At 40.2% G+C, this 19,717-nt stretch overlaps 2 protein-coding genes across 3 annotated transcripts in view; one reads left to right on the forward strand and one right to left on the reverse strand.

Moving 5' to 3' along the window:
* The window catches only part of CTNNAL1 (catenin alpha like 1), a 596,511-nt gene that overhangs the window by 516,781 nt on the left and 60,013 nt on the right, over positions 1 to 19,717 (reverse strand). The gene's annotated exons all lie outside the window — the stretch shown is intronic.
* SLC39A6 (solute carrier family 39 member 6) lies at positions 150 to 19,378 on the forward strand. Of its 2 annotated transcripts, none has more exons than XM_048939253.1 (10): positions 150 to 297; positions 883 to 1,617; positions 2,908 to 3,088; positions 3,337 to 3,506; positions 4,494 to 4,706; positions 6,052 to 6,121; positions 7,339 to 7,716; positions 11,264 to 11,344; positions 13,587 to 13,777; positions 14,491 to 19,378. In XM_048939253.1, exons 2-10 carry the CDS (start codon positions 892 to 894, stop codon positions 14,641 to 14,643), a joined length of 2,163 nt encoding a protein of 720 aa, XP_048795210.1. In that variant the 5' UTR covers positions 150 to 297; positions 883 to 891; the 3' UTR covers positions 14,644 to 19,378. The 2 variants fall into 2 exon arrangements, with proteins under 2 accessions (XP_048795210.1, XP_048795211.1); XM_048939254.1 differs by lacking the exon at positions 150 to 297 and adding an exon at positions 414 to 622.

Here is a 19,717-nt window from a genome sequence, read left to right on the forward strand (position 1 = left end):
CGCAGTCACACCCAGCCCTACCTGCCCCCCAGGCCTTCCCGCCCTCGGCGCCCGCCGCCGCGTGACACCGCCCCGCTACCCCATTGGACGCTGCGTGACATCGCCTTGCTTTTCCATTGGCTGCCGCACCCGGAAGGGGCGGTGCGACCGCTGACCCGCGTGTGCGTCGGCTGAGGGGCGGCCGCGGGTGCGGGTCTCGGCGGCGGCCTGCCGGCTAGCAGTAAGCCGGCGCCGCGGCTTCCTGCTTCTCCCCGGTTCCCTTCTCCCGCAGCGGCTGAGCTGCGGGGCGGCGATCGGGTAGGCGTGCGCTCGCTTCTCTTCGCGGAGGGGCGGGGCGGGGCCGGCAGCCGCGTGGCGGCGGCTCGGGGCGGGGTCCCGCCGGCTGATTTGTGGCGAGGCGGCGGTCCGCCTGCCTGACTAGAGGAAATGTGCGATAGCAGCGTGTGAAGCGTCTAAAGTAACTGCCGGGGAATGCGGAGTGCTTGTCTCCTTGGTCGGCCAAAAGCAGTGAGAAGTTAACAATGCAGGGTTTGGCCGCATCAGGAACTCAGTTGGCACGGATGTGAGGATGCTGTCAGTTTGTTTCTTGTTAGAAAGCTGCCTCAGGCCGAGCTAAGCCGAGGTGAGCTTACACTCCGAGCAGTGATTGTGGCCGGGCACGTCGCTGTGATGCACAGTTCCATCTGTGCTGCGTGAGGCTGCACGGCTGGGAGAGCACTGTGTACTGGGGAGGCTGTATGGCTTTTCTCTGGGTACTTTAGTAACTTGAGCAAGGCCTTTTTGCTAGTTCTGGGAGTATATTACAGATTAAGAGGACAGTTTTATGCGAACTTGGAAGCTTTTTTATTGTTGTTGGTTTTTTTTCCATCTAATGCCTAATAGGGCACTGCAATGGAGAGTACAGTGTCTGTTACGTTCCTCGTATCGTTTTTCATACTGTTGTGTGAAAGTTATCATCATGGAGTGGAGACAACTACTGTTGTGCAGACACTGGAGAGAACTTTTCCAGAAAAGGCAGCTGGCATTAATGATGACTTGGCAGGATTGAGACAGAAGCATCACCTACAAGAACTTTTTAATCGTTATGGAGAAAACAACTCTCTGACAATTGAAGGATTTAGAAAACTGATACAGAACATAGGGATAGATAGAATGAAAAGAATTAAAATAGATCACAACCATGATCGTGACCACGATCATCACCTTCATCATAACCACATTTCCTTGAGTAAAAACTCTGAGAAGACTGTTTGTCCGAACCACGAATCTGATGCTAACAGAGACCCCAGGAACAATCATTCAAAGGAACCTCATAAAGCAGAGACTGCAGACCATCAGCACAACTTTGTTTACAGTAAGAATGCCGTTAATGAAATCACTGGGTCGATCAACACTACTCCCACAGACAGCAGTTCTGAACTGCAGAATTTGGAACCTGCAGAAGGCAAGTCTGTAGCTCAGGTAGGCCTGGCTGGATCTAACTCCATTAATATCACAAATGGAAGCAGTACGAGTTGGCTTGCAAACATCAAGTCAAACGAATCTCATGTTTCTCCGAAGGAATTGGAAAAAGGAAGTTACCTGTATTCCAAACTTAAAAACACAAATACCCAAGAGGTGAGATGCTCTGTTGTGTTCTGGGTCCATTAGGAGCATTGTTATGGCTTGCTTACTGGGAGCTTAATGTTTAACTGGGTCCAGGCTTTATAGTATAACTGTGTTCATAGAAGAAACGTGGAACAATAGCTTTTCTTGAACCATAACTCTTTGGCTTGAAAAAATGTTATGCTCGCAAGCTCAGAAAATACACTATCTCATTTATGTAATACTCTTTTCTTAGGAGGAAATGCACGTTTACATTAAATATAAACACACATTTGTTTTTATATACTTATTTACTTACTCTAAAATATGCAGTGACATCGAAGAGCTCTATTTAGGCAAGCACATACAAGTTAGCAACACTCTGTAGGAGAACTCCCTTTTACTTTATGCAAAAACAGCAAGGGAACTTCAAGTACCCAAGGCACCATGAAGTGAATACTCAAATACTGTTTTCTTGAAATGAATTTCTTGCTGTGTAAGGGCAGCCAAAAACCATGCGTGCATGTGACTGTGACTATAGAGCTTGTACTTTGGTGCACAAGACCAGGAAATAAATAGCATGGGGCCCTGATCTGGAAATAACTGAAGAAGAAAAGTTTTCTGCAAAATGATGTCTGTTACTTTAAGGTAGTGAAAAAGAGTGCTGATGAAGTCAATCATTTTGTTGTAAACAGTTGTTACACGATCTTTCTGCACCAAGAGCTTTAAAAAGCAAGTGTTCCTCTGGAGTGTTAATTGTGTAGTTATTCTAGTTAGTTCAGAGCAGGCATGTGCAGCGTTTGATTAGTGGGTGCTGTATTTGTGAGTAATTGCTGCATTCTGCACAATCAGAGCAGAAGTGCTGCTGTGGGAATCAAGGGGAGTACTGAAGCCTGTAGGTCATGGAGTGGAAAGTTCTTTACTGAGGGAAGTGTGTGGTGGTAGTGCTCTGCAGAAGTCTTTCACAGTAGTGACATAAAACAAAGCTTAAGAGCTTTTTGTATTATTCCTTATCCAGCCTCTAAAACAGAGTCAAAACTGTTAGGCTTTTTCTAATCTCAAAACAAACCATCTGTTCTCCTTGTGCTGAGAATGTGTGATAATCACGCATCACCTGTCAGTGCTGCCCAGCTCGCCTTCTGGGCCAGAAGAGAGGATAAAGGTGTAGTTCTTACTGAAGTGATTTGTTACTGCTTTTTAATTACTGTCCGTGTAGCTGCGGTCATGTGGAGTTGCTACTGATTTCAATTAAGATAGGAGATGCAGTCATTTTAAGGTACAGTATTTTGATTCTGGCTAACTTTAAGAAATGTCTTCCCACAGTGCTCCAGTGCATCAAAGCTGATGCAGTCCCATGGAATAAGCACTGAAGTACTGTTGTCTGCCACAGAATTTAGCTATCTCTGCCCAGCTCTTATTAATCAGATTGATGGGAAATACTGCATAGTCCATGCGAGTAGCGAAAAAGCTGAAGCTCCTCCAAAAGGTTATTCTCTGCAAATAGGTAGGTTATTTTTTTTAATGAAAAATAAAAGCCTGCTCAAAACCCATACATGTTATAAATCTCCAAAATGTTTTTCGAAGCTGATGATTTTCTTTTAGGGCTTTTTATCACATGTGGGCATAAATCTTTATGGCCCAACGCTTGCTAATATCTAATCAGATGATAACAGTATTTGATAAAAAAAAAAAGTTAAGCAAACAACATCTCGTGTAGCAGTTGTTTACATTTTCTTTTTCTTCTTTTAACAGCTTGGATTGGTGGCTTTATATCCATCTCAGTCATCAGTTTCCTTTCTTTATTGGGGGTTATACTGGTACCTTTGATGAATCGTGTGTTTTTCAAATTTCTTCTGAGTTTTCTTGTGGCATTGGCTGTGGGGACTTTAAGCGGAGATGCCTTCTTACATCTCCTTCCACATGTAAGTATTAATTGCTGATTCATTAGTTATTTCAAGAGGGCCATATTGACAGCTGGCTGTATCTGTTAGTGGTAGTTTCATTAATTAACATATGCTAGTAAGATAGATTATTTAATATAAATATATATTTTTTTTCTCCTAATAACTTCCTGTTTGGAGCTGTTTGTATTATTTCTGTCAGTCTTATAGCGTAAAACTTCACACCCCTTTCTCTCAAGCTGTATCCTGTTTTCTCAGTCATGCATGCTGCCAAATTGCTCACAGTTTGTCACGCACAAGAATTTTGCATAAATGCTTTTCTAGTCACTTATTGCAGTGCCATCTCTTTTTCCTCCATCAGTTTCATGAACCTTATAGGCAACAGAAATAGTTCACTGTGCTCTTTAGATGGGGAATAGAAAATCCACTGTTTCATGTTGTCAGACATGTATGTTGATTGCTTATCCATTGTAATGGTTTTTTTTTTAATCAGAATTGAACATTTCTAAAGTCCTAAAAATACATTACTTGATAGGCTCTGAAATGTTCCATTACTGATAGGTCATACAGACAATAAAATTGGAATATGGTCGTAATATTTCTAAATTTCTTGAAGCTCTTGATCACATTTCTAGACGCAGCTTCCAGGTAAGATGTACTAAACAGCAGGTTTCAGAGCTGTGAGTTCTTTCTGTTCATTTCTTAGTCTTGAACTTTCCATGTGATGTCCCTGAAAATCTAAATGTATGTGTATGAATGTAATGCATGTGTGCATTGTATCTGCAAGTAACTTCACTGGGAGGATGAAAGCCAGGACTGTTCTCAGTAGTTTCTGTCAAGACATTTTCCTTGTAATTGCTTGAGGTTGTATCCTGAGCATTTATCCCTTTCTAAGTGCTAAATCTGTACTCAAGATTTGAGGAAGAGAATGTAGAGAGAGCTTTGTATGTTTCTTTTGTTGTCAATTCTTCTGAATATAATGACTTCCCCTCTTGCTTCTCCCTTTAGTCTCATGGAAACCACCACCATCACCACGAAAAGGCTCCACTTGAACAGAACAGAGGTCCTCTGTTCAAGCATCTTGTTTTTCAAAGTACAGAAGAGAGTGCTTACCTGGATTCTACATGGAAGGGACTTACAGCGCTGGGAGGCTTGTATTTTATGTTTCTAGCGGAGCATTTGATCACTTTAATAAAGCAGTTTAAAGACAAGAAGAAAAAGGTAGAGAAACAATTAATTTGAATTTGTTGCATTGCACGATGACTTCTGAGTATGCTTTTATAGAAACAGAAGGATTGTGTATATTGTTATTGGATAAAGTAGCAATTGCTGACTAGATTAGCACTCTGTTTTATTTCTTTTGGTGGCTTTCAAACTAGACAGTGGTTTGGTTTCTTTTTTTTCTTTTTTGTGGTCATGTCAGGGAAGAGTTCAGAACTATCTCCTTAACCAGACAGGTAGTGTGTGTGAATTGTTTAATAAGCACACAGCTTTGTTTTAAGTTACAAATTTGGGAAGTTATTGTTCATTATTGACTTCCTTCTGACTTCTTAAGGAGATCATAGGATTGTCTAATTCTTAAATTTGTTCATTTAAATCTAAAGTTCAAATGTAATAAGATGGCCTTGTGCAGTTACTGCATTACTGCTGAAGGAGCACTTCCACAAAATGGGTAAGGGCAGCAGTCACTCTTTAGGCAGCTCAGCGTCTGTCTGCACTGTAGAGGGTGACAGAAGGTGATACCTTTAGATGGCATTTTGCTTGGAAATACCACCTTGGAAGTTTTACTCTCTCCCAAAATGACAGTGCAACACAGCCTTCACATTACTATGCTCTGTTTTATGTGGAAGGTGTAAACAGTAATTGATTTCAATGAGTTGTAAATGCTAGAACAGCAGATTCGGTGCAGAAGTTGTAAGCTCTTTTACTTGGATCCCAGCTGATTCTGTCAGTGTGGTTGATGCTGGAGTAAGTGACACTAACTGAGTGACAGGATCACTTCCACCGTCTTTAGTTAAATGTATTCACAAGGAGATGATGTGAAGAGTTACAAGCAAAGCTAGTATTTTCTGTATCCCTATGTCAGCCACTGAGAATGGATTTCCTGTTGAACTATGGCAGAAGGCTTTCTACATAGCTATTGATTATAAACTTTTGTGATACTGACTTTAACAAGCCATGAATGAAGGTTTTTGTTTGGCTTTTCTTCAGTATGCCAGCATTAAGCATTACGCTGATGTTACGGATCTAGCAGAGTTGTTCTTGTTCGGCATATTTTTGTGTTTTTTACTTATCAAATGAACCCTTCTATTTAGTCCTTTCACAGAAGTACATGGTATTTACTTATTCGTGTTCATTTTTTCACTCCTTTGGAGCCTGGGGAACTTTTGTCTTTTTACTGTACTTAAAAGAGTTTCTAATGTTCCTCTTTTGCCTCCTTTATATGGCTTCCATGTTGTCCTCTTTCTGTGCAGGCTGCATAAATGTTGTGAATATAATATTGCTCATGTATATCCTGAAAAATAAGTAAAATATTCATAACTACAGTATTTTCTTTTGGAATAAGAAAAAAAATGAAGATGATGGAGAAAGTAAGAAGTTTTCAGCGAATGAAGAAAAGTTAGATACAGATGATCGTAAGTCTCAGTAATATCACTGCACAGTTGTTCTTGTGCAACAGCACAGCTTAAAAAAGCACTGTATCTGATTGATGGCAGTTTATTCATTTGATTCTTACTGTAGGTTGATCTCTACCTCCTTCCAACTTATCCAACCAAAGAAGGTAGTGGATCCAGTTCAGAAACAAGTGTTTTGAAGTCATTCTGGGAAGCTCTACTGGCTATGCCTGTTGCATGTGTAGACGTACCTAATGACTTCTACACTTCTATTAGACTGCTAGATGTTGGATACAGAAGTCTAAATAACAGACCATGCATACTTAAGTCCAGTTTTCTGGGGGTTTGAATGTTTATTCTTAAAGTTGATAATCCATAATCCAAGATGTTCAAGTACTTCATCTGCAAATGGTCGGATGTCTTGAAGATCATGTTGCAAACAAAGCCACACCTCACTAGGTATTTGTAAGCTCTTGTAGTTAAGAGCAGCTTCCAGTTCTTTCAGGAGGTGATTTTCTGTCTAAGGAAAGAGATCTCAGCAGTGCAGGAAAAGAACTGCAGGCAAGGAACGTAACGAGACTGGAGAGTTTGTCAGATAAAATAGTCAATGTTAGTGTGCTGTTAATGTTCACATGAGGGCGCTTCACATTGTGTTTATATTCTTGTGTGTATATTTTCAGGTGCTGAAGCTTAACAAGTTGTGTATATTATTTATTTCTGTACAGAATGCAGGGAGGTTGCCAGAATTTTGCATGACATAATCTTGTTCTCTTGCGTTCTTACTCCTTAGCCCAAAGATGAGTTAATGTCATATGCATTTCAGTCTTCTTTGTTCTGAGGCAATTGAACCAACAGCTTTCACGCTATGAAATTTGAACATGGTGCCTTATGCTGTTGTACTTAAATTGCACTGTGTCTTAGATGAAAAGTTGTTTTTTTTTTTTATTCTTCTTCTTTGACTTTTTAGGAGACATTTGTGGCCACAATGTATGGGACTGCTTTAGTGTTAGGAGACAAAGTAAAAGCTTTTTATTGTCATGACATAAGAATTTTCCCCCAAATCTGATTAAAACAAAAATTGGTTGTGGAAGCATTTGGTACAGCACACTGGGTTATCAACTTCAACTTTCAGACTTGCTATTTTTTTTCTTTATCAATTATTCGACTTGCTCATTTTATCTTTGCTTCCTGGATGACTTTAAAAATATATAATATTATGCTCTGGGTTTTTGTAACAGGGTCTGAGGGCTATCTAGGGACAGACTCACAAGATCCATCGCCCTTCATTTCTCAGCAGCCAGCGGTGCAAGAAGAAGAAGAAGTCATGATAGCTCATTCTCATCCAGAGGAGGCTGATAATGAATATGTATCCAGAGGCTGTAGGAACAAATGTCATTCTCACTTACACGATACTCTTGGACAGACAGATCATCTGAGTCATCACCACCACGACTACCATCACATTCTTCATCACCATCATCATCAGAACCATCATCCACACAGTCACAGCCAGCGCTACTCACGTGAAGAACTGAAGGATGCTGGCATAGCAACTCTAGCGTGGATGGTGATAATGGGAGATGGACTGCACAATTTCAGTGATGGCCTAGCAATTGGTAAGTGTTGGTTTGAACACAGCAGTCAGGTGTGATTGTAGCCAAACATTGCTGCCATGTGTCTTTTTTGCAATATTGTGGTAGTTTTTCCTCATACTTGTACAGGTCTGTGGAAGGTGAGTAGTGCTTGTTATGTTCTGGCAGTGTCTAAGTAGGACACTGGTTACCAACTGTCAGAAGAACAACTCATGGAGAGGATATCAGTAACATCAATGTATGCTGCCTTTATGCAGATCTTTGCTTCAAGAATGTCTCCATTAACTGTAGAAGTATAGAATAAGTGCATTCCTTCAGGCACTCAATGTCCTGAACAGATTCAAAACAAGCTTGGTCTCTCCTTTTGAGAAAATGTTTAAAAAGCATTTTGTTTTTCTCAAATACTGATCTTGCTCAACTCAAAATCTTGCTCTTAGTTTTTTTTTTTAATTTCAACAAAGTTTAATTATATTAAAGATGGTACAGTATTCTTATAAATGAAATGAAAACACTTTCCTTTTTGTTTAGATTCCTTTCTTTCCCTTCATGCATTATAGTCTTCAGTCTTTTTTGACAGAACTTTAACTGAAAGGCCTTTTTGGTATGACAGATTAACAGATTAATGTTTGTGTTTTGGTCTCCTGGATTTTATCTTGGATCTTGGTGTCTCCTTCTTTCTAGAAGGAAAAATTTGATGGTAGAACTGAATTATAGAAAGGGAAGTTAAATCAGTAATCATCCTTAGTTCTTACGCTGTTCTTTCATGATCTTGAATTCAATAATTAATGCTATTCCACATGGTGGTTTTGTTTTGTTTTAGCTATTGGATTGGATTCATTACCAGCCTGTACAGAGTAATGAAGAGTCAGTTCAGCAGGAACGGTCTTTCTGTAAATTTTACTGCATAGACAAGTCCATTCTTGTTTAAGCAGAAAGCTCAATAGTAACTGTTTTCTTACAGCAGTATTTGCAGTTGTTCAAGTTCAGTCAGTTCAAAGAATAATGTGAGAAGAGACCTTCTGTGATTTAATCTTTTATTTTTATTTCTTTATGGAAGTTGAAGTGTGGAATGTAAATTTTCTAGCAGATGAGTTCTGAATGTGTGGTAGAAGAAGGATTTGCATTCAAATTACATGCAGAATCAATTATCTCTTAGCATTTGGGAGGTTTAGAAAGGAACTATGATTTAATAGCTATGAAAAGAAAACTATGAGAGGCTTATAAAAGCTTATTGAGCAAGCGAGAGCAGTAGCCTTTAAAAGTTCTGCCATGTTCAGACTAGTGAAAGTGGAGACTATTATTATTTTTAAGTTCTGGATGAGTTTGAAAACCACCTACTTGATGTTTTGTCCATATTACTTATATAACATTTCTGCTTATTTATATGAAGATGTAAACATCTTCTGTGAAGATAAGTGAAGGGCTTTCTGGCTAAACTGAAGTTTGTTCATTTCATGTCATTTGTGAATTGGTAACTTCCGTCAGTTACTTTTTCCCTTAAATCTCTTGTGATTATTACATAGCAATGAGATTTAAGTGCATCATGGAACACTTGCACTGACTAACCTTTATGAAATTATGCTCTGTGATTTGAACTTTTCTATATAGCTTCAACTAAATAACTAACATGCAGAATGCTGTTTGTTTCCATACTAATCTTACCTATATTTTTTCTTCTATTTTTTGAGAGAAGTGATGAGTCAAATATATTTGTAAATACCATAACACTATTAAATCAACTTCTTGGGGAGGAATACCATCAATCAGATTCATTAGTGTAGTATTCAGTTTGCTGAAAATGTGTTAAAATACTAGTAGTCAGTGAAAAATAAAAACAAATATTCCTGTTCTTAAGCTTCTCTTTTGGTTGTTATGTATGAGTGCAGTATGTGCATTATCCAGCTTTCTCAACTACTTAGATGGTCGGTAACACAGTCAGCTTTTGTATGGTTTGCCTTGATGGCCACAAAATTAGGTTTACCTTTTGTGACTTAGCTGGACTCTTTTATTTTCACTTCCTTCTAATAAGTGATAAGACTGAAAACATTGTATAAAGGCAGTAATGTAGAGGAACTCCTAGATTATTGAGGATGCAGGCATGGGAGAAGGTAATTACTTTTTGCTTTCCTTATCTACTCTCTTCAAGAACTGAAGCCCAATTTAATTCTGAGGAGGTCTCTTGTCTTAGGAGATAACTGTAGCTATTCTGTCTCTTTCAAAATCTGACTCAGAAACTATAAAGCAGTATTTAGAAGAAAACAGATTGATGCGTAGAGAAGATTGATAGTTTTTACTAATAGCCTCTTTAGCTAGTCAAGTAGCAGTAACTTGTCACTTATGTGTTAATTACTGTGTAGACTGCCATGACTAAGTGTTTTGGAGTGCTGTGTGAAATACTCTTGTTGAGGTCTTAAATCAAAATAGCTTTAGTCTTGCACACTGCAGCTCACTGAATTGAACTTGGAAAATAGAACCATAAAATGGGATGCTCCTCGGAGGTCACTTGAAACACAGTGCTTGGAAACACTTGGTGGAGCCAGTCATGGATCCGCACAGCCACCCCTTGGAAACTTCCATGGATGGATGTTTCCCCCCTTCTGTGGCCAGCCTCATTTGCTGTTGCACCTCTCTCTTAATAATGAAGGTTTTATTTATGTGTAGCCTGAAGCTCCTGGTTGTAATTTGCAGCCTCTCTGACTCGTTATCTCTCACTGCTTTGAAGAGCTAGTCTCCTGCTTTTGTATTTGCTCTGAAGGTGGCTGTGGGCTGCTGTTTATTCTAGTGAAAGAAGTGGAATTTAAATATGCACAGCTTCCTCAAGCTTTTAGACCATGTGCTGTAGGCTTCTGATCATCTTGTAAGCCTTTGGGCAGTATGCACATCCACCTTGAGCTATCTGTTTTAGGCAGTATTTCTATGCTAGATCAACTGAGCTTTGGTGGTCTCCATACCACCATGCTTGCAGTTGAGGAGGACTGCAAGCAGTGGGCTTCCTTATGCAATAGCGCTGGTTGGCAGGTCTGCCTCAGGCATCTACCCTGTGTGAGAGGGAATTGCCTGCCATTGAAGAGTTTCCTTCCCGTTGTGCTGGCCCTAATCTGACCATCTGAAGTGTTGGGTAAATATTTTGGGCTGAGCAGAACTCATTTTCCTGGCAACTGTTGCCAGAAGTGTGACAGTTTTTTGCCTAGGTGGAAGCTGCTGGAGTACTGGTGGAGAGACGGGCTTCTTTCCTGTGCTCTCACAGCTGTTGTAGCCATCCGTCTGCCAGCCCTACTCCTGGATCCCCTGCGTGCAAGCAGCTACAAATGACTCCTCTTTGCAGCATGGTATTGCGCTTATTTCAGAAATCAGTGAAATTTGGTTTGCTTTAGAGGATTAGAGGGCATTATGTTGCTTTGGGGTGACATGTATCAATCTTAAAAACTTCAGTGACACTTCTGAATGCTTGCTGAAACATAAGAAGGTTTGAGTGAGAATAATTTTGTCCTAACTTAATAAGAAGCTGCAACAGTATGTCAGCACTTGATGACTGAATATGACCTAATGTCTTTTTTCTGTCTTTCTGTAGGAGCAGCCTTTACTGAAGGCTTATCAAGTGGTTTAAGCACATCTGTGGCTGTGTTTTGCCATGAATTACCTCATGAGCTAGGTAAGACCCCAATATTTCAGTATGCTGCAGCCACCCAGGTACTCGCAGGTGCGCTCTGGGGAATTGTAGGTTATTTTATTCTGTTTTACAGTACAGTTTTTTTGATAAGTCAATTCAGCCGTATCAGACTGTTTACTCAATGATACTTTTATTTAAAATAATGTTTATGAACTGCATTAATATTCCTTTAAAAAATCTAAATGTCTCTGCTACCATGTTTAATTCTCTTGTAGAATTTTACAAATTGTTCTGCATAGTTTGTATTTTATTCTTCATAGCACAGATAGTGAATGGCAGAAGAGTGCATGTTAGCATTTGCTTTTGTCACATCTGTTTAATTTTATTCTCATGTGCTATTGAAATTAAGATGACAACTAGTCAGAATCCTTTCTGTGTAGTATGTGCTGCTTTTTCCACTAAGGTAGTTCCTCACTTAAATTAGAGCTACATAAATATTCTAAAATGCTTTCTTTTTTAAGTCCAAGTGATCCAAATTCATGACCACAATTGCTTATAGGAATGCCCATAAGCTTGCTGTTATGCCCTGCTCCTGAGAGCAGAACTTGACTTTTTGGTTGAGCTCTGGAGAAGAAGCAGCTCAGGGGAGACCTTAGCACTATCTACAGTTCTCTGAAAGGAGGTTGTGGCGAGGTGGGGGTTGGCCTCTTCTGTTACTATTGATTGGACAAGGGGGAATGGCCCCAAGATGCACCAAGGGAGATTCAGGTTGGATGTTAGGAAAAATTTCTTCTCAGGAAGAGTGGTCAGATGCTGGCAAGGGCTGCCCAGGGAGGTGGTGGAGTCACCAACCCCAGAGGTGTTCAAGAAATATTTAGATGTTGTACTGAGGGATGTGGTTTAGTGAGGAAATGGTGATTTGGTGATAGGTGGATGGTTGGACTTGGGTGATCTTGGAAGTCTTTTCCAACCTCGGTGATTCTATGATCTCCTTTCCAGTTGTTGAAGCATTTTGAACATGTAACTGATAGTTCTTTCTTGGTCACCGTGGTCTTACCTGGTGTACAGAATGAGGAGAGAACAGTTTGCTCACACTTCTTAAACTGGTTTAATCCTCTAGAAAGTGGACTGCTCAATTAATTTAATGGAGCTTGTAAACCAGCATGTATATATCAAACTATTTATTAAATGATACATCTGGCTGTCTGTACAATCATGTTGTAGAAATAAATTACTTTCTCTGGAGAACATTTGTGGTTTTATGGCAGGGAAGAAATTATCTTGTTCATCTCAATATAAATTTGTAGGAATTACACAACTTGTATTAACTACACATACAAGGTGTCATTAGTACAAGCATACAAAATAAGTTCATGTTATACATCCAGTGCTTTGGAGTCAAATGTTGTTTGCTTTCAGGCAAGAAATCTTTCTAAAATTTAAATCCTGCTATTTCGGCCAACGCAGAAAACTTACTGTGAATACCTTGTTTACCAGAGAACATGGAATGAAACAAATTGGGCTAGCTGATGTTAACCGGGGAAGAAATTACATCTTCTTGTTCATAATGCTAAGCAATGTTCATAATGTTACACCAGTTAATCTTAATTGTATCATCTTGTGGGAAAAGCTGTTGTAACAAACTTCTCAACTCCACTTTGGAAACTGCTTTTAATTATTTTAACTGGAGAGAGGTTACATTTTTTTTCTTTTTTTTTTTTAATTAGAACCAATTTATTTTATTTTTTTTCCAAGTAGTAAGCTTGCATTATTTTAGTCCCTTTTGTGTAGATACATTATACTGATCTTAGGACAGATTTCTACTCTGAATGATGGGAGATCTTTCTGGCTGGTAACTGATCAGTCTTTTAAACAAAATTAAGGCTTTAAGGGTCACTTAAAAATAGAAAGCTACAGTTAAAATACTAAGAAAAGTTACAAAATAAAAGGAATTATCTTGGTAACATTGACTTAATCAAATAAGTGGGAATGCTTTTTTTAGGAACTGACTTGGGGTGCACGTACATATCAGGTAGAGCAGTACGTTGGTTGAAAGGCAAACTACACTAAAAGCTTTTCCTTTCAAAAATCATGAAAACGTAAGGCTGTGAACTTGCTGCGCTTGTTCTTGTGTATTTTAATTGTTTTCCCACTGTTTTCTAACTTTCTGAAGGAAAACGTAAGGCAAATGACAACCTAATCACTTCATCTTATAAGAAAGAGAAAATATGACACGCTGCAATAGCTTCCTGGGGGTGTAAACTTCTGTTTTCTGCTGCTGTAGGAGATTTTGCTGTGCTTCTAAAAGCTGGCATGACCGTCAAGCAAGCTGTGCTTTACAATGCCCTGTCAGCAATGTTGGCCTACCTTGGAATGGCAACTGGGATACTCATTGGTCATTATGCAGACAATGTCTCCATGTGGATATTTGCACTTACTGCTGGCTTATTCATGTATGTGGCACTTGTGGATATGGTAAGTGGTTGTGTTTACGTATCCTGTGTTACACATAACATAGTGTAAGAATTGATATCAATTAAACTTTGGCCATAAATTATTCTACTCTCTCTTCTTCAGCATTTTTTTGGTGCTTGAAGGGACTCAGAAGTGCTCAGTTAAATGTCCAGGTGCAAGATTGCTTTTAGTTAGATGACTGTTGGTGTAAAGTGTAGCAGATGGTGTGCAACTTGTAGTCTTGCTGGCTTTTTCCACCACCAAACGTGGTTTGGATTTTGCAGCAAATCCTTAGCACTTCTTTTGGTGAAGCCAGGATTGTATTAAAATCTCTCCTGTATCTCAGAATTATGCTTGTACAGAAGTACAAGGTGCTTAATGGATGTTCATGGAAGATTAAGTGTCGTTTTAAGAATAAAATGCTTGGTGTGGCTTGATAAAATCAGTTGGTAAATAAGCCAGCCATTTACTCCAAGCATAATTAAAGCATCAGCATAATTATCATGAAAACAGTAATTAGACCACTACCGACTCTGTGTGTGTAAATAGCTTACATGAAAGTAGACAGATAATGTTACTCATGTTGAGTGACACCTGATTCATGAAGTAGTATTAATGCAGCCAACAGAAAAGTCTTGAGGAGTAAGACTCAGCCATCGTGCGCCACATCATTGAAGAACTGTTCTAAATGACTGCTTATTTTGGAGGCATTTAACACTCTCTTGTTTATTTAGGTGCCTGAAATGCTCCACAATGATGCTAGTGATCACGGATGTAGCCGCTGGGGATACTTCCTGTTACAGAATGCTGGGATTCTCTTGGGTTTTGGGATAATGCTGCTCATCTCGGTGTTTGAACATAAAATTGTATTCAGCATAAACCTGTAATTTTGCCAGGCTAAAGATTGGTGTTAAGTTATAATTGGTAGTTGTTGTTTTTATTCCATAATGGAGGGGTACGCTTGGTATAGTCTAGGTATTTCTATTGGTGTGTTTTGTTGTCGTCCTTGGGTCTTTCAATCTCCAACCCTTTTCTCTCCCATAGCAATGAGAACTGTAAGGATTTTCACTCGGAATGTAGTGTTGCATACGGTACCATGACAAGACAAACTCAGTAAGTCATAGTGAGTGCCAAATCTATTAATGCAGAGTCTCCTGTGGTGGGGGCCAAGGTGTTTTTGTGAATTTATTTACTGTATGTAAATATATGCAACAGTGGCTTTTTTTTTTACTTCATGTTTTTGTTGGTATAAAGAAATAAAATGTCAGTGGTTCTTATTCTACCACAATCAAAACCAGTGAACAGAGAGCACAGTGAGCAGTGTAAAGCAACAAAGACATGCAGCACGTAGTATGGATTTATAGTGGTAGAAACTGATCTCTGTCCACTTTGTTTACAGGGGGTGGCAGATGAGCTCACCCCATCCTCTTGGTGGTGCTTCTCCTTGTGGGTTCTGTTTCCTACTCCAGTTGGTTTCTACTGCAAATGATTTCATGTGAAATTGTTTGATTGAAGTGTTTGTGACAAGTATGTTTCACCTGTTTCTTCCCCACTGATAGGAGTTGCTCTTCACTGAATCCTCAAACTGGCAAGAGCAGTATGGCCATTACATTGTAAAATGTTTCTGTAGCTGTAGTATACTTGAATGCTGTTAAAGAGACTTTTAAAGCAGTGTTCTATCTCATTTATGCTGCCTGAAAGGGTGAAGTTATATCACAGTTTTTGATATCATGGGGAGTAGTGTTAGTAGTCCTTTGCTCAGCCTTCTTGATTTGGTTTGGGAAACGGGATGACTGGGAGAGCTGAATTCATCTGGTTCTGCATAATAACATAAGGTAAACCTGTGCTTGCAGAACAGTTGCATCCTTTCAGCTAAAGCTGGAAGATCCAAAGAGCAAGCTTTCTGACAGCGCGTCTACAGAAGCAGAATATGAAGAGTAACCCGTACTGTACATGAGTGTGTGGTTTGAGCTTATGGCTATGGTCTTAGTATCTCAACCACCCTGAAAGTATCCGTAGGAAGGAAAGATGGAAAGGCCAATTGTCAAAACAAAAACAAAACAAAAAAATAATCACACTCTGACAAGCAGAATCCTGCATTTACAACGTTGCAGAATTGGCAGGAAATGAGGCACACAGTAATGTAATGCTCGCAACTTTTACATAGTAAGGTATGTTATCTTAACTCGCTTACTTAAAACCAGAAAGAATCAATTACAGTTTTTCTCTGATTCAACTTTACCAGTGCTTCAAATCTTCAGCTGAGTAAAAAGCTTGAACGAAGAGGAAGTATTTGATGATCCCGTGTCTGACAAGTTAAAGCAGTCTGGCATATGGTGGTCTGTCATTAAAATGAAAGCCAAAACTGTCGCATCAAAAATGGGTGTTTGGAATGAATTGTAAGATTTGGTTTTTGTTGTTTGTTTCTTTCTTTAACTGGATGAGAAACAGTGTATGCAGGCAGTGAGCTCTTACCTTTTTTTTTTTCTTTTTTTTTTTTTTTTTTACCTCCCTTCAATTCTTTACTCAGGTTAAGCGGGCAGATTTATTTAAACTGCTTTCCACAGTGATGAAATACTGTTCTATCAATGTTTCTCAAGCAAGCCAAAATAATCAGCATAGATCTGTTAAGGTTTTGATGCCAGTGCCAGAGCTCATACTGAAGGATTAAATGAGAACAGATTTTTTTCAGACTTGTGTGGTGAATACTTACCCTTTATTTTTTTTAACTCTGAAATAAGCTATGGCTTGAACTTCATTTCTGTGCTTTTTTTTAAGAAGGTCAGGTATCAATCATGCCATAACAGTGGAAAATCACAGAAGGAAAATTAGTGTGCTCAGTAAAATATTTACAACATCTGAATTGGGAACAGAAGAAAAAGGAGCAAATCAAGCTCACTTTTCCTATCCTGCAAGAGGTTACATATCTAGAAGTTGGGAGAACTGTGCTGATGATTCCCTTGCAACTTTTTCCTTTTGAAAGCAGCGTGAGCAGAGCTTGTTATCATTCTCCAGATTGCCTGATCTGAAGGGACCTCAGCCTCAAAGGAGATGCTTGTTTCTTAAATCTTCCTGTAGTCAGCATTTGGCCAGAGTCTTTGGAACAGGATTTGTCTTGTTTCCTTTGAAGTCAGGAGGCAAAGGAAGAATAATGCATCCTAAGGGGAGCACTAAGGTGTGCTGGAGTCTTGTCCAACTCCAACAAATCTGCACGTTATGAACATGAGCAGTTGTTAGGAGAGAAGGACAGGCTTCTCTTTTAGAGCGCTTGTTTCATCTCTAACAAGAATACTGACAAAACACAGGTGTATCCTTTCCCTTCATCGAGTGCTTTACCTTTTTTCTTTTTTTCTTTCCTTTGTTCTGCCTTTTGGTGAACCCTCTGTACTTCCTTCAGAAGCTCACCTCTGAGCAAACACCGGAAGGAGGCTGCCAGAAGGAGTCCTGCAGTTTGTGGTGCAGAGGAACCATACTGTGGTACAACAGCCATCTGCTGTGTTTTTTGTAGCATCTCCTTGATCTGCCATTCTTTGCTTCCTCTTTTTGCTGGTTCTCACAGCAGTCTTATTCTCCCGTTCCGGAGACTGAATTAGGAAAGTTACACATATCCCACCTGTTGCTTCCCTTTCTTCCCTGCTTATAAACTGTTAGCTCACTTGAACTTGCTCTAAAGAGAAAGTAACTCCAATTTCTTTCAAACAATCTAATTCTTGTGGCAGTTTTGCCCTAACACAGTTAGGACCATTTCCAAACTTGCAGCTAAAGCTGTGCCTACAGCCCCACAGCTCATCTTTCTCTTTTCTCTGCTACCCCAAGTGTTTGAATGTCATCGTCTTTGACTCCTAGTAAGCTGTTCAGTTGCTGGCATGTGCACATCACTGCCACCTTCTTCAGAAAAACAAACAAGTCTGAAAGAACACTCCCTCACACCCCCCCTATCAATTCTGAAGCTTCCATACCTTGACCAGTTGGTGCCTTCTTCACTGACCTTTAACTTGAGTGGTCCCAGTCAATCCAGATCTTAGAACATAGCCACTCTTCTCCCTCTGGAAGTTTCTTCTGAGTATTGCAGAATTACAGTATCTGACTTTGGTTGTGCACTGTCTAAGCAGGTCTTGCTTTTCCTGGGGCAGAGCTGATGTGCTCCAGTTCTGGCTTCTGCATTGCATCTCATGAGCAAGATGTGTTTCCAGTCAGAACACTCGGCAAGTCTTCTCTCCCCCTTCCCTCTGAGCCCCTCACAGCTCTGTTACATGCATAAATACTGGAGCCTCCTGGTGGGTGCTGTAGGATTTGGACACTATGGTTGTCTTTTGCCTTCTGCTGCGCACCCTCAGCCATCAGAGAAATTGGACATACACACTTCCTTGGTTGTGAGCTATTTCAGATGTGGGTGGCTCCTGACTCAGTTTGCTTTGAATTCTTGCGGTTTCTGTTGGCCTACAGCCTTAATTGCTGAAGTCAGAAGGACTTCTCTTGTCTGTGTGGTAGATGGGAGATAGGAAGCAGATGTTTTGCTGAGTGTCCCCTATGAGATGGTTAGATTGATGACTATACAGCTATAAATCCACAGCTTCTGGGCTGTGCTTCCTGTGAATTGTTGGCTGGCTTGCAATGAGAGAAACTGATGTGAAAATATCTGTGGATCAAAATACATTACTAATAAACCAATGTGGAAAATAAAGCTGCCTGCAGTAGGTGTGGGAAAGAGGGTGAGATGATGAGCTGGCAGTGAGCCCTCGGGTTGGCTTGGTGCTCCAGCACATTCATCTCTGGTGGGTGCGGCCAGTGACTGCAAAGCACTATGTGAGCAAACCAACGATGGTCTGAAATGTGCTGTTTGTAGCAGTGAGGTGACAAAGCTGGCCCACGTTTTCATTGTCAACCTTTAGCAGAAGCAAAGCTTCTACTTCTTAAAGGTACTTGCAGTGAAAGTTCTTATGCTTTGATAGAGGGATAGAGCAGAGTCTCTAAGCTGCCTTTTCTTTTTATGCATTGATGTTTCTGAGCAGCTTGTGGTAATGTGCCTGCCTGCTGTGGCTGATAAATGGGAGCACCTTTTTTTATGTGTCCTTGTTAACCACGGTACAGAGCTGAGTGTTGAACGCAGCTGTATCCACCTTATGTAGTGCCTGCGCTGGCCTTAGGCAAACAAGGCAAGGAAGGGTGGATTCTAAGTAATTTGCATTGTGCCACATTCTTCTTAATCTTTTGGCTCGTCTGTATATGTGACATCAGTCATGTGCTGTCCTTAATTGCAGCAGGAATTCCACTGCGCATATGGCAGTCCTTGCCTGAGTTCTTGGCCTGCCTGGGTCAAGCAGTGTGGCTGTTCTGTATTGATGGGGAATATTGTGCCGGCACATAATGAATTTTGTTTAAAAAGCATTCAAGGCTACAAGGTGTAAATCCAAGTGGCTCTTCTGCTGCATGAATTCAGGGTCAAGTGTAATTACAACTTCTCTAGAAAACTAGTTTGTTCTATTTGCCATAAATAGAAGCAGAAACCGTGTTTTCATGCAGTTGTTCTTACTTGAAATGGGGTCTTGGTACATTTAAACAATTGTTATTGCTGCCATTGTATTGCTGCGTGCTTGATGGAATAAACCACTGAACAAAGTGCTGGTTTTTGTGTTTATTTGGGACCTCAGAGGGGTTGGGGTTGGAAGGGCCCTTAAAGCCCACCCATCCCCATAGGCAGGGCTGCTCAGGGTCCCATCCAGCCTGGCCTTGAGTGCCTCCAGGGATGGGGCACCACAGCTTCTCTGGGCAGCTGTGCCAGTGCCTCCCTGTGCTCTGAGTAATTTCTTTCTGACATTTAATCCAAATCTCCCTTTTATTTTACTGCCCTTATCCCTCCTCCTGTCCCTGTCAGACTTTCTTCATGGTCTATTTCCCTCCTGTTTATAAGCTCCCTTTAAGTAGCAGAAGGCTGTAATGATGTCTTTCCCCAGCCTTCTC

This window comes from Lagopus muta, chromosome 3 (genome assembly GCF_023343835.1).
Source record: "Lagopus muta isolate bLagMut1 chromosome 3, bLagMut1 primary, whole genome shotgun sequence".
NCBI classification, from domain to species: Eukaryota; Metazoa; Chordata; class Aves; order Galliformes; family Phasianidae; genus Lagopus; species Lagopus muta.